The sequence below is a fragment of the Heterocephalus glaber genome, unplaced genomic scaffold (assembly GCF_053883595.1).
Source record: "Heterocephalus glaber isolate CG9 unplaced genomic scaffold, H.glaber_assembly_v1.0 deba00000937, whole genome shotgun sequence".
NCBI lineage: Eukaryota > Metazoa > Chordata > Mammalia > Rodentia > Bathyergidae > Heterocephalus > Heterocephalus glaber.
The window spans coordinates 1012409-1026819 of NW_028258173.1; the positions used below are offsets into that span (position 1 = coordinate 1012409).

The 14411-nt window shown below is 55.5% G+C and overlaps 1 protein-coding gene across 2 annotated transcripts in view; it reads right to left on the minus strand.

Moving 5' to 3' along the window:
• Nucleotides 1–14411, minus strand: part of Aspscr1 (ASPSCR1 tether for SLC2A4, UBX domain containing) — a 37444-nt gene that overhangs the window by 20424 nt on the left and 2609 nt on the right. For both annotated transcript variants that reach the window (XM_004860995.4, XM_004860996.4), the window contains exons 3-7: nt 13675–13789; nt 11869–11969; nt 4056–4113; nt 2298–2371; nt 1374–1812 (exon numbers count right to left, since the gene is read on the minus strand). In XM_004860995.4, coding sequence (XP_004861052.2) covers nt 1374–1812; nt 2298–2371; nt 4056–4113; nt 11869–11969; nt 13675–13789 — 787 coding nt within the window. The remainder of the gene's footprint in view (nt 1–1373; nt 1813–2297; nt 2372–4055; nt 4114–11868; nt 11970–13674; nt 13790–14411) is intronic.

Below are 14411 nucleotides of genomic sequence, written 5' to 3' on the forward strand. Positions count from 1 at the left end.
GTCCAGCACACTCCCCAAACCTGAGGCATATTCTGGGGAAACCTGCAATGAGACTTTTACTCACACAGGGGAGCTGGGGGTCCTCTGTCACCCAGAGGAGCCTGAGAATGAGCAAGTGCTGCACCTGGGCTGAACCCAAGTGATGCCTTCTGGTGGCAAGGATGCCAGAAGGAGTGCTGCAATCTCAGTGCAGAGTCCCAGAAGCACACCAGGTGGAAAACCACAGCAGCCTGCCAGGCAAGAGTGGAGGCCCACACTGTGTCCTCCTGCTCAGGAGCTCTTCGTGGCTGCAGCTGGCCAAGGCCAGTAGACACAGAGGGAAGGCGGCAGGGGGGATGCTGGTGTGGATGGAGAACCCACCAGGATGGAAAGGAGGCCTCCTGCTCTCCAGCAGCACCCGACCTGACAGCCATCCACATGGCGCAATCCAAAACACAGGGCCCTTCCATCCCTAGGGGCTGGGGGTCGACATCACCAGGACAGCAGCAGAATAAAACTCAGGGAATAAGGGGCTGGAGATCTAGCTCAGTGGTTCTGCTGCCTGCCCCACAAGCTCAAGGACCCGAGTTTGATCCCTGTTACCAAAAAAAAAGACTCAGGGAACAAACAGGACTAGGGTTACACCCTCAGCTTCAGGAAGTGCAAAAGAGGTCTCCACTACGATGGGGTTGCTGTATGCAATGACAAGTTCAACCTCAATAAAGCCATAGGATAAAAGACAAGGTGGTAGACGCTCACCTAGGCCAGCAAGATTTCACAAGGGCTCAAGAGAAGTGGTTCTTTCCTCCTAGCCAAGTTTAAACTCAGCCAACAGAAATTTCCATGCCAGAGCATCCCAGACAAGCCAAAGTCCTCCTGCTTAGCTTCTGAATGCATGACAGATCTGACTACTGGGCAGATTTGCCACCGAAGTATGCTTCCACCTCATAAAACCACTATGCATGCCCCCAACACCTGCTGGCCTGCACTGGAAGACAGGCACACTGAAGGACTTGGCTCAGGATTAAATACTTAACATGGGACAGTGCCCAGGGACCTTCTTAACATCAAGCACCTGATCGAAACCTCCCAACAGAGTGGGAGGGTAGACAGCAGCCACTCCAAGTTACCACAAAAGAATAGACTGGCCTTAACATCCCTCATGGATGCAGAGGGCCAAACAGGAACATTCTTGGGTGGCAAAAACATGATGGTGGTGCCATGGGCAATGCATCTGTCAAAACCCTGCAGGTAACAGGTTTGAAGGAGAGCTTCAAGGCAGTGGGTGTAAAACAGAACTGAACAAGTTATATCCTGAGGAGAAAATAGCATGTCCCTGGCTGCCACAACCCCAACTGATCAGCCCCAAGTCCAAGGCCCAGCACATCCCTTACCAGTTCTGGCTCTGGCTCTGGCTCCTGCTGAGGTTTCTCACCAGGCTTCAATTTCTTGGGCTCAGAGGGGCCTCCAGAGCTGGAGAAGACCTTGGGTGACTTTGCTGATGGTGATAACAGAGGCTTCAAGGACTCAGAAGGGCCCCCCAGCCGCTGTCCTCCACCAGAGAAAGGAATGAAGGGGGTAGGTGTGGGCTCCTTCACATTCTGCTTCCTCTGAGCATCCACTTTCTTTGGGCCCACAAGGCCAGTCTCCGAGGTGTCTGCATCCTCTGGACAGCTCAGGTCTCCCCTGCTGAGCTCCCCAGAATTCAAGGGGAGCTGAGGGCTGCTGGCAGCCTGGTTGGCTGACATGGAAAAAGTCGGGCTTCCTGGAGTCTTGCTCCTGATGGCCCCAGGTTCCTGCTTGCTGGCTGGGTCACAATGCTTCATGACAAACCTGAATGGGAGACAGAAAGCCAGTGAGATGCCACAGGCAGGCCCTCCCCTCTCATGGTCCCCTCCTGAGGATACCATGTAGCCTGCTCCCTAACTCCACTCCACCACTTTTCTCCTGGAAAGAGATCCAGGAGGGTCCCCCAGGGCAACTGCAGCCTCCACCAACCCCCAAGACTATGGCCCCACCTGAGCTCTCACATTCCCTCTCCACCCTTTCTTTCAAGCCCTTTCTTCCTTTTTCTTTTTGGTCATACTGGGATGGAACCTAGAGCCTTGCACATGCTAGGTAAAAGTTCAACCACTGAGTTAGACCCCTAGCCCTTTGTAAAATTTAAAACATGCCCTAAGTTGCCCAGGCTGTCCTCAAAGTGCAATCTTCCTGCCTCAGCCTCCAGAGTAGCTGGGATCATGGTTGTGCACCACCACACTCAGCAAGAGCACATTTTTTAACTGAAGAGAACCGAGCCAGGAGCCGCGCTACCCTACCTGATAGTGGCACTGCCCCCTATGAGGCCAAGAGACTGCAGGGTTGTGCTCCGAAGGGCAGCCCCACCCGTCACCTGCAGGAGGGTAAACAGGACATGTGGACCTCTCTGCTGGACCCGTGTGCCTGGGGCAAAGCCCCCATGCTGACCAGGCCCCTTCTCCCACCCTCCCTCACCTGTCCTCACCATACCACATGCATCTATCCTGTACCTAGTGAGGAACCACTGACCATCTGTCTCCTGACCCAGTGTAGCCTCCTTGGCAGTGAACCAAGCCCAGAGGCCAGGGAGGGAAGGCTGGGGTTTGGGGGAAATGTCCTGTAACCCAGAGCCCTGCCCAAAGCTGATGCCCATGGAGGATGGAGGGGCTGGATGAGCTGAGGGCAGGAGGCTGTGCACACACAGATGGCTCCTTGGCCAGCTCCCCTGGGGTAGAGAGAACAGAGAACGGGTCCCACACCACCACTGACACAGCCCAGTTTGCTCCCTGAACACCAGGGCTGCAGGCACCACTGGCCGGCATCACTGCTGGGCCTCCTTGGACAGACTGTGCTGAAAGGAGGGCCCCAGCCTTTCCCTCACCACCCCAGGCTCCCTCCCAACCTACCACAGCAGCACGCAGAAGCCAGGCACTGGAGTGCCAGGCACCAGCCAAGCCCTGTATCAGTTTAATCACAGGTGCACAGGCACCTGCCAGGCTACATGGGTCTGGGGATCATACAGAAGGGGGCTGCCCTTTCTCAAGGAGGCCAAGGGCTGACTGGCAATACTGACTTTTGAAGATCCTCTGAGCCATGGGGGACCCAAATCACAACACCTGGCCTCCCAGGCTCTGCTGGCCTGGCTAAAGCAATGGCGTCTACTCTGAACCCCAAGTGGCTACAGCCACAGCAGCTCTACCCATCACTGCCACAGCCACCCACAGCTGCCCTTCTGGCCAACACTGCCTCGGGGACACTGCCCCTCACACTGACCTCCCTCTCATGGTCACTCCTGACAGCAGCTCACACAGGCCAGGCTGACCCTCCACTGAGCTGCCTACAGAGAAAACAGTCCCTCAGGGCTGGGCTCTATCAGGAGTGGAACACACAAGCCAAGAGGGTCAGCCTGATGAGAAGTAAGCTGAGTCCCTCAGCCCCAAGGACCATCTCCTCCTGGGAGGATGCTGGACCGAACTGTGTCCCCCTCGGGGCTCCCCTGCCCTTCACAGCTCCAGGTCAGGGAACCTCGACTGGGCCTAAACAGGGAAGTCCCTTCCACACCAGGGCCCGCCCGAGGCCCCTCAGGGACAGTGCCTGCCCCCCCAAGCCAGTTAAGGGCACTGGGCCAGCATGGAAACAAAAAAGCTCCTGTGAGGCCAGGCGACGGAGCACTAGGAGGGTCCCTCCAGGCAGGCAGGCTGGAGAATGCAGGGCCTCACTCCCAGGCTCTGCCTGAGCCACGCCACCCTCAGTTTTGAAAAAGATCAAAATACGAAGCAAAGCAAATATTTATTAAAATAAAACCACTTTTGTGACTCTCGGGCTTTGAGAGAAGCTGAAAAAACAAACAGGGCACTGAGGGAGGTTTCGGGAGCAGCCCAGCAGCTGTAGTGGGTTCCAGCGGGGCCAGCAGCTCGCTTTTTTCCATAAAACACATCATGCTTTCAGCAGCCTGCTGCCCAGCCGCCCTTTGATGACTGTGCAGCAGTGAAGTTTCCAGGTTGGAAAATGGGCCGCCTGGTTGGGCAGGCAACTGGGGGTGGGGCAGCGGAACCTACCTCATCCCTCATGTATAAGCAGGCGGGGTTCACCTGGCCCGGCTGCTGCAGATGCTCCCTGTAGGAGAGAAAAGGAAGCATCAGGGACCTGCCCCTCAGGACAGCTGGGAGCCCAGAACTCTGTGGAGGACACTCCTGTGCCCCACAACCACCAGAAGGAGGCAGCCAACAGCTGAACAGAGGTGGGAGAGGCCCTCAGCCATCAGTACAAGGTCTGGGGGCCTCTCCACCCACCCCAGCCTTGAGGCCAGGCCCCACAAGAGGGAGACAAGCAGCCTAGCCCCAACCCCCTCAGGTGGCACGCTGCCAACTATACCATTCTCAGCCATGCTCAGGTCCAGGGGCCTGCCACAGGTCCTGGGGCCTGGGGTCTGGCTTCCACCTGAAGCTGCCTCTGAGAGACTCTCTGCCCATTGAGACCATCAGGACCAGCACCAGGGTGCAAATGCATTAGGTGGACTCAGAGCAAGGAGGCCAGGTTCCCAAGGACATGAGCCCCACCATGTGTTGTCCCCTCCACCCAGACTCTGAGTGGGGACAGAGAGAGTGCAGAGGTTTTGCAGAAGGGCTGGAGCGTCAGTTCCTGACCCGTACAAACACTGGAGTCATGGCTGGTCACCTGTGCCCAGCCCAGTGCCCCAAGGAACTAGACTGTGCCCCACCACAACCAGCCATGTGATTCAGACCATGACACATCCCCTCTGTGCCTGGATGGGGAGGGTGACAAGGTGCTTCCTCATAAAGCACAGGTCAGACAGCAGGGCCAGCTCTCTAGACACCCATTCCCTGACAAGAAACAAGAGCTAACTACAGGCAGTAAAAGGCAGAAGTGGCCTGGACACAGCTAGGACACACAGCACCCTGGGCCACTCCGTCACATGGCTGGGGACACAGGACAAGGAAACAGTAGAAAAGGCTGAGAAGCACCATAGCAGGAGAGATCCTCTCCTCCACACCTGGACTTGGTTGTAGCCTTAGACCTGTATTTGCTGGCAAGATACCCCATGTCTATCCATGTGACTCTGCAGCCACCACCCCTCTACAGAGTCGGATGGCCAGGTAGGGACTCATGCAGCCTGACAGACACACTGACCTGGCAAGGCTCAGATGCTGCTGCTTCCTGGCCCTGCAACATTTCTACCCTGATGCCCACGGGAAATGAGGGCAAGGTTATTCCTGCACTTCCAAACACACAATCATAAAGTTCACCCCAGAAATAAGTGGCTGTACCCAGGCCAGTCGTTCTCCAAGGAGGGAAGCCAGAGGAGCTAGGACCAGGCAGAGCTGAGGCAGAGGAAAAAGTCATGATCCTGCCATGCCTCATGGCCACCGTAAGCCCAAACAGACAAGACAGTCTGGACCAGAAAACACAGGAGCTGGGCTTGTGACCAGAAGGCAAGGCACAAGGATTAGATGAGGAGCTGGGAGTGGTGGTGCATGCTAATCACAGCTATTTGGGAGGCTGAGGCAGGAAGAACGAAATTTGAGCCCAGCCTGGGCTACTTAACAACTCAGTGAGATCCTATCTCGATGGATGGATGGATGGATGGATGGATGGATGGATGGACAAAATGAGAGAGGAAGAAAGGAAGGAAGGAAAGAAAAGAAAAAAGAAAAGTTAATTTAAAAATTAGGTAAGGGCTAGGTTTGGACAGGCAGACCTGAAAGGGCAGAGAGCAGTGTGCTGTGAATGTGCAGGTGTGAGGGCAGGTGTGCATGTCCATGTGCACAGGGCAGGCCTGACCTGTGTGATCACACCAGGGGAAGGGCCCTGGGCAAGGACGACTGCGTGCAGAGCCAGGAAGGCTCATGGTGCAGTGGCAGGCCCTCATGGCATGCCCACATCCAGGGCCTGGGGAGCTGAGCACAGTCCTGCCTGTGGGGTGGGTTTGGCACGTTTTCCTTCACTTCTCTTGCTCTGCTCTTCGTTTTCACTTGTGTGTGTGTTTTCCACTCCTGGGATGCAGTCTTCCCCGCCCAGGGCCTGGCACTGCTCGCCACAGCTGCCTCCTGAGGCCTCACCAGGACAGCACAGGCCCCACGGGCCCACAGAGCGCAGTGCCCACGTTAAGCCCACTCCCCAGAGTAGGCTTCTGGCCCTAGGGGTGTGTGACATCCACATTCAGACCCAGGCAGATCTGCAGAACCCCTTCCTTGAGAGTCACCACACCACAGGCTGCTATATCTACCAAAGGGCCGGTGACTTGGCCTACCAGAGGCCCTGCAGCCTCAGGGCTCAGGGCCGCACAAGACCCCAAGCTGTGCTGGAGTGACAAAGGCTGCAGGCCCAGGCGGGCCGAGTGGCTCCCCTTTCCAAAGCCATGACAAAGGAGAGGCAAGAAGGTCAGTAGGGAAGACACTTGGAGGGAAGGAGGAGTGGGGCCAGCAAGGAAGATCAGGGTAAGTAAACTGAGGTTCCTGCCTTGCAAGAGTGATACATATAACTGACCCACCGCAGGAAGGAGTTGGTCATCCAAGAGCTAGCCACGTCTCTCGGCCTGGGGCTGCCCATGGCCTTGACGCCAGCTGAGCACACCCAGTCTCTCTTCTCTTCTCCAGGCTCTCCCCTGGGGCACCGTGGGACCACAAATCACAAACAGGGACACAGCACAGCAGAATACCATCAAAGGCAGTCCAGCTCTGATGCGCAACTTCTCCCGAGGGAGCAGCAGGCAGGCCAAATTCCCTCGTGCTGCTGAAGAAGCAGCCTGTAAACATACTGGGTGCCCACAGGCTGAGGGAGGGGTAGCCAAAATCGCTTCCAGACCTGTGCCACCCGGACCAGCAAGCACTGCTCTCAGTCCTGAACAGACGCCCAGGAGATGTCCCGACGCAGCAGAGCCTCGCTGGCCCTACACAGACCTCACACATTCTCAGTGTCACTGACCCCAGAGCCCAAGGCCCTGCCCCTGTACCTCAGGCCAGACCCAAAACAGCCAAAAACAGTCCTCTGGAGTGAGAACCAAGACGGGTGGCTCCCATGGAGCCCACCCACCCACACAAGATACCTCTGCCAAGAGGGAGGATGCTGGGGGACCCGCAAAGCCCCACTCCAAGGCCAACAAACTTCCCCTGGCCAGAGCTACGTGCTTCACCCACACAGAGCGTGAGGCACCACCCAGGGCTCAGCTCCCATCCCTACGTTACTGTGCCCGATCGAAACCTCCCCACAGGCAGAAGGGTGGATGGCAGCTACCCTTGCCTGACCAAGCCGGGGCTGGTACAAATGCTAGCACTGCCAAAAAAGCCTGGCGCCACTGTGCTCTCCCCACGCAAGGACAACCCACACTGACAGCACTGGCAAAAGCAGCAGGGCTTCAACTGCAAGAGGAGTGTGGTTCCCGGTTTAGGAGGCCCGTCAAGGGTGAGGCTTCATTCTGAGGGCACCAGGTGTCTCGGCCACCACCACGTGACAGCCCAGCCTCATGCCTCCTATCAGGCTGGAAGGACCCAGGAGGCCCGGGCCACTGAGCCTAGAAGAGTCCGGAAGAGAGCACTCACTGGTCCTGTCCCACCAGCTGTGGCCAGGAGCTCTGAGCCATGTCCTGCGGAGCACAGAAGTGTGCCCCAAGTGTGACCACAGGCTGGCCCTCAGGCCCTCAGCAGAGCCCCATCCTCACCGGCACCCCCTCTCTACAGCCCCACACCCCCCAGTGACTCCAGAGATCACCCAGTCCCTTCAGGATGAGCACTGGGGAAAGGCTGGACTTCCTCAGTGCTGGACCATAATCAGGCTGGGAGCAGAGGGCAGGGGCCATGGGAACAGAAACTGGCCAGGGGGTGACCCACGCAGGGCAGCTGGCACAGAGCTGGCACCTCTGAGAGGGTATGTCCCCTATGTAGGGACTCCATGAATTTGACATTTACAAGAGACCCACACTGTCCCCAAACTGACTTGGGGTGAGCGGGGAGCATGGCAAAGCAGATCCTGAGTCCCAGGATGGCTGGAGTGTAGAGTGCAGGAGCCAGCCAGATGCTGAGTCCTTGCTATGGGCCCTCACTATCTTTTTAAAATATGAGCCAAACTTTCTCACACTGGAGTGTAACCTCTCTCTAGGCAGCTTCTAGTTCTCCCCTCCTCCCAGCTCTTCGAATGGCCCTACTCAACACCTCCTGGCAGCCCCTTCCTGTGAGGCAGCTGGGTGGAGCTGGCTGGGCTGGCTCCTCTCACCCCACACCCAAATGGACTAAATGGACAACCACAGTGGCATCTTGGAACTCATGGTGAATAAAGCTGCCTGAGCAAAGACCCTGGGTCCCTTTCTCCAAGCACTCCTGACCTCCACCATTTGTGTGGCCACATGCCTCAGGGCCTTCAAGTGGTGACACCTTTATCTCCATCTGTGCCTTGCCTAATCACCAAAGGGGCACTCCATCTCACGAGCCTAAATTAAACCACAGGCCCAACCTGGGCAGGCAAAAGCCAAGGTCAGGGTGGCTGTTCAAGCTCATCTGATGGGTGAACTATTGATTACGGAAACACGGGGCAGCCCAGAGCCAGCAGCCCTGAGCCCTCTCCTGGTGCCTTTCCAGCAACAGAGTCCAGGAAGTAGCAGGAGGAGCAGCCAGTCCTAGCTGCACAGTGGCCAGCCAGGGGGAGACAAACTCCAAGTGCAAGTCACACTGGATTTCAAAAATTGTGTACCAATGCAAATGACCTTTCTACTGATCACATGTTCAAAGGATATTTTGGGTGTGCCAATTAAACATATTACTGAAATTAATTATACCTGTTATTACTCTCTCTTTAATGTGGTTACTACAAAATTCTAAGTTTCCTCTGTGGCCTGCAAGTGTGGCTTGTGTGGTATTTCCAGTGGCCAGCACTGATCCAGACACTGGGGGTCAGGGCTGGACCATGGCCATGGTCAAAAAGAAGCTGCCTTCCAAACATGTGCTGCCTCTAGGCCAGGAAACTGCCTGGTGCTTCCCAAATACACAAATCAGGACTGATCCTGATAGCACACTCATCTTTGAGGGCTCCTGAGTGTCCCCTAAAGACCCTGACCTTGGCATGCCCATACACACGCCCACAGGCACAGCACTCAGTAGTTGATGGACCCTCCCGGCTTCCAGGAGGCATCCAGGGGAGAGCCAGCTGGAAACAGGATTCCCAGAGCACAGGCTGCTCCCTCACCTCCCAGGACATCTCCATGATGCACCCACTCCTGGGGACTCTGGCCCTTGCCATGATGCTGGAAACGCACCCACCATAGGGCCTCCTTTTGACTTCATAAAACATGGGAGCCAGCTTCCAAGACTAGCTTGGGCCTGAACTTTCAGAAGTGAAAGTTAATGGTGGCTAGGCAATTCTGCCTCTGGGCGTATCCCAAGGGAGCAATTCAGGGGGTGAGCAGCTGGGCACCTGCCCCAGCTCTGCAGTGCAGGCCACACTCTGAGCAGCTCACTGCTGGCACTCACCAAGTACACAGGGTAGCATGTCCACTCACAGAAGACCTGGCGGGTAGTGACCATCACAATCTTTAGGAAAAGATTCATGACACATTTACAACGAAACCCAGGGACAAATCATTTTGTATTCAATGCTCCTCTGTACAAACTCTCCATAGGCTGCACTGTTGTCACCTATTGCTCAGACCCCAGGACTGTGAACTCGGGCTGTGACCTCCCTAGGGCCCCCTCCTCCCATGGGAAGGGGTGCCCCTACATTTTCCTCCCCTGCTCCTTCAACTGCACCTCACAGCTACAGGACCCACCAGTCCTAAGGGGCTTATGTCAGTATCAGTGTCCCCCCCACCTCTTCTAGCACCCTCAGCTCCTCCTCAGGGACCACCCCAGGACACCTGGGGTCACATCCTTAACTTCATTTCCACCAGAGGACTAAGCCAACTGTAAAGTCGAAGCAGCCCCTGGACCTGAGCATCCCGATCCTCCACACAGCCTGGGGCACCACCTGGGGACAGTGTCCTGGCCTAGATGGCATCTCCCTTGGGTCTTGTATCCTTCCTGACTCATGTTTTCCATGCTTGCTTAGCTTCACGTGCACCCACCTCTCCCTCCTTGAGGGCACCTGGCCCTGGCACAGTGGAGTCCAGAGCCCCTCTCTGGAGGCGCAGCAGATTCCACAGTCAGTGTCAGGGAACCTGGGCCTTCACCCTGATCCGGGAGCAGCTCCTTCTACCCTGACCTCACGACCATGGCAACACAGAGAACCTCAGGACAAGTAGGTCCTCCTATGAGATTCTGAAAGTGCTCGCTGCCCCTCAGGGGCTTTAGCCATGCCCTTCACCCTGAGAGCCGTCATCCTCTTCACCCCAGGTCCTGCATTTCACATGATGCCCCTTGATAAGGGTCTCCTGACATGGTGGGACTGGGCTCACAGAGGCCTCTGGCTGACCTCGGACTGACCTCGCTCATCAGGGTAGAGCCTCTATCCTCAAGGGGACTCAGCCCCGAAACCTGACCAGTGTCACCCCCAGGCCCTGTGTGCCCCACACGTGGTACCGTGCTCTCCCAGGGCCAAACACCAGGTGGGGCACAGGCAGGGCCCCCTCACCTGCCCCGCAGCTACAGCTGACAGATACGCCATTTACTGAGGCACTATTCACTCCTGCACCCCCACATCTCCAGCCCCACTTTTTTTTAAATTTTCAGACAGGGTCTCATTAAGTTACTACGTTGCCGCCGCTGATTTAGCTCAGTGCCGCTGAACCTGCCTTGCAAGCGCAAGGTCCTGAATTCAATCCCCGGTACCCAAAAAAAAAGTTACTAAGTTGCCTAGACTGGGTTAAAATGCATGATTCTCCTGCCTCAGCCTCTCAGAATGTTGGGATTACAGGCATCCACCACCACACCTGACCTCTATTTGTTCTTTACACCCAATTCAAACTGGCTTAATCTCCCTTCCCCTGGAGTTTGATGATGTCGGGTCTCTAAGACCCCAGCCTGCAGACCTCAGCAACCCTATCCATGAGCACAGCACCTAAGGCAGCTGGGCACAAAATGTCTGCTCAGAGTGGGCTTTTCTACAGCAAGGACCCCAATTGGTGGGGAGTGAGGCCATTATAAGCATCCACTCAGAGTCACCTTCTGAATCCCACGCACCACTATGCTACCGTCTGTTCTCAGTAGTCGACACATTAGCTCAGCTCACCTGCACACCACCCATGGTACAGATGAGGCCCCACGGGCCCAGAGAAGGCAAGCGACTCACCTATAGCCACACAGCTAACACTTCTTCCATTCTGCTGGCTGATGCCCTTAAAGCAAGGCTTGCATCCCACAATGTAAGACCCGGACTTAGAAGGGCTACCCTTCATTTCATTCAGGAACAAGTTTAAACTATTAAAAATGTTCCCATAAACTTAATGGAAAAAAAACCCTATTAACCAACAAATGAGATAGAACAGACCCGTATCATTAAACAGACTTCTTTCCATACCAGAGCTTTACACCTAGAGGCTGCCAACAGAGGGGCTACCACGCAGCCATCAACCTGTTCTACCCAACAGTCCCCCAAACACAGAAAACACAAGCAGGGAATGACGCACCTAACACCAGCTCTCCCCTTTGCTGCCCACCAAGTGCTCAGGGGCCCTGATCTCCACCGGGTGGAAGCCTGCCCTTGCTGTGCTTGGCAGGCTGACAGGGCTGTTGGACCTGGAGGCGCAGGAAGATGAGCCACTGGCTGACCCACACCGACCGGTGCTGAGTGGTGAGCAGGTCTCAAGTCAGTCCTCTCCACATGGAGTGCACAGCCAGGCGTGTGTGTGTCAGGCCAGCAGGGTGACCACAGCAGCACCTCTGCTGAGAGGGGCAGGAACGAGCCCAGGACCTGCCCAATGACACTCACCTGGTCTGTGCGAAATGGCTGAGGAGCTCCCAGAGGGTCTGACCCGAGCAGAAAGTGTCCTGCAACCGGGAGCCGTCATCCAGCTGCAAAGCCACCCGAACCTGGAGGGCAGGAGGACCCAAGAGCCTCATTAGGAAAAGCAGCCATCCTGTGGCACAGTCCCAGCATATGCGCCCCCAGGGCTCCCTGGGACTCACTAGGAGGCCCCTGGAGGGCTGCACGAACAAACACGTGCAGGGCGTGCACACCTGTGTGCGGGTCCCCTGGGTGGCAGCCATCACCAACAATTCCTGGCCCAGTAGCAAGCCCTCGAAACCACATCTTGGCCAGCACTGCCCATCAGACTCTCTGAGCAGAGCTGCTTCTGAGCCAGCCCCCCGACCCCTGCTACAGTTGGTGTTTGGTGCCATGTATACCAGGTTTGGGATAATTTGTTATCAGGAACAGACAACTAACATACTGTGTTTTTCTCAATTTTTTCTTAACTGAGCACACTGCTTTTACAAATCTAATTTTAATAATTTTGTGCCCAATCAAGAGAGGCTATAACCTGAAAGGAGGAAAAGTCCCTTCTGGCCCATCAAGTGACAGATGTGCTAATGTACAAAGCCTGGCTGTGAACATAAGTACAACATCCTTTCCATGAGAAACGCCCATCTAGTCATGGCACACGCCTATAATCCAGCCATCTGGGAGGCTGAAGCAGTATTGTGAATTCTACCCTGGCCTGGGCAACTTAACGACTCAGTGAGAACCTATCTCAAAATAAAAAATAAAAAGGGCTGGGGTATATGGCTCAGCAGGAAGGTCCTGAGTTCAATCCCCAGTGCCACAAGAGAGAGCATAAGAGAGAGAGAAAACCTGAATGCCACCATCAGCCCATACACCATGGCCGAGTGTACAATTCTCAAAGTCATAACCCTGCTGTTTAAGCCACAGGATTTTTTTCTTCAAGCTCATTTACATTAAGTCTCAATGACACAAAGGAGGAGGAGCTGCTCTATGTGACAAGTGCCAGAGCCTCTTGACCCCATGCACCTCCCAGGGAGGGACCCCCCAGAGGAAGCAGGGTTCCTTCCACTAAGCAGATGAAAACTGCAACAGTAATGCAAAAAGACCAGTGTTAGGGTAGGTCGACTTCTGGCTTGATGTGGGCCAGCAGTGGCTTTAGGAAGCAACAAATGGCCCAGGCCGAGCCTCCAGGACTCCTGACAAATACGAAACAGCACCTTCCACAGCACGGGGAAAATACATTATCACGTGAGTCAGGGGCCCAGCAGCAACACAGTAAACAGCAACAGCAGCCACAGCTGCCATTTTCACCTGTGATAACCCAGGTGACTTCCTAATGCTTCCAGATATTCATGACGTGGCTGGAAAGGAGCTGTGCGAGCAGGCAGTGCCACAGCCGGGTCCAGCGAGGCCTGCCACAGAAGCCTGGCAATGCCTGGGCCCCTTGTGAGCTGGCAGCTGGCTGGCTCCATACAGCTTTTTGGGTTTTACACATCTTTTGATTGCACACTGGGCGGGTGGGTAAATGCTGCTAATAAACTAGAGCAAATGCACATCATTAACCCCATCAAAAACACCAGTAACAAAACCTGCATGAACACTGAAAACTCTCCTTTCCAGTCATTACGTGTTTGAGTAGAACACATGGCTCTGGTCAGAAAGGCAGACTGGGTCACAGGACTCTCCCCAGCCCTTCCCAGGCCACCCTCGGCACACTGTGGAACTACCCTGTCCTTTGACGATCTGAACACAGCCAGAGAAGCAGGCCTGCTACACTCACAGCCAGCCACATACCATGCTCTTGGGCCCATCGCGGCTCCGGGACACAGGCACCATCTCTAGCTTGGCATTGTTGGGCAGATTGGCAAATCTCCACTGGAGAGAGAGATCAAGCACTGTCCTCTGAAACCTGCAGAACAGAGCACAGCCACATGATACCCAGCCAGCCCGATTCCCCCCAACCCCATCTAGGCCATAGGGCAGCTTCCCTCACCACCTATGCGTGCAAGAGCAGAGTTACCACCTGCAGAGACATGAGTCAGGTCCCTGACCTGGGGAGCCTTTGGGAAGGAAAGAGAAGTACAGCACTGACTCAGCGTCCAGCCTAAGCAGCACAAAAAGTAGGAAGGAAAGGAGCAGGAAGATGGCAACAGGAGTCTCCAGCCAGGCCAAGGGAGATGCCTGCAGACCCTGAAACAGGGGCAGGGGCAAAAGCAGACCCTCAGAAAAAAAATACATGGAAGAAAGCCTGAGGGGAGTTCTCAAAAAGAACTCTGCTCTGGGCTGGGGATTTAGCTCAGTGGTTCCGCCACCTGCCTCGAAGCGCAAGGGCCAGAGTTCGACCCCCAGTACTCAAAAATAAATAAATAAATAAATAAGGACCGGGTTCTGCTCCACTGCCACAGGCACTCTCAAATAGGCAACAGACCCCAGCTGAAGTGGCCACTCTCATCACTCCTGCTTCCTGCCATCCCCTCTATGCCCCAAGGCTGGGTGGGCCCCCAAAAAGATTCAACAATGTTCTAACCCCC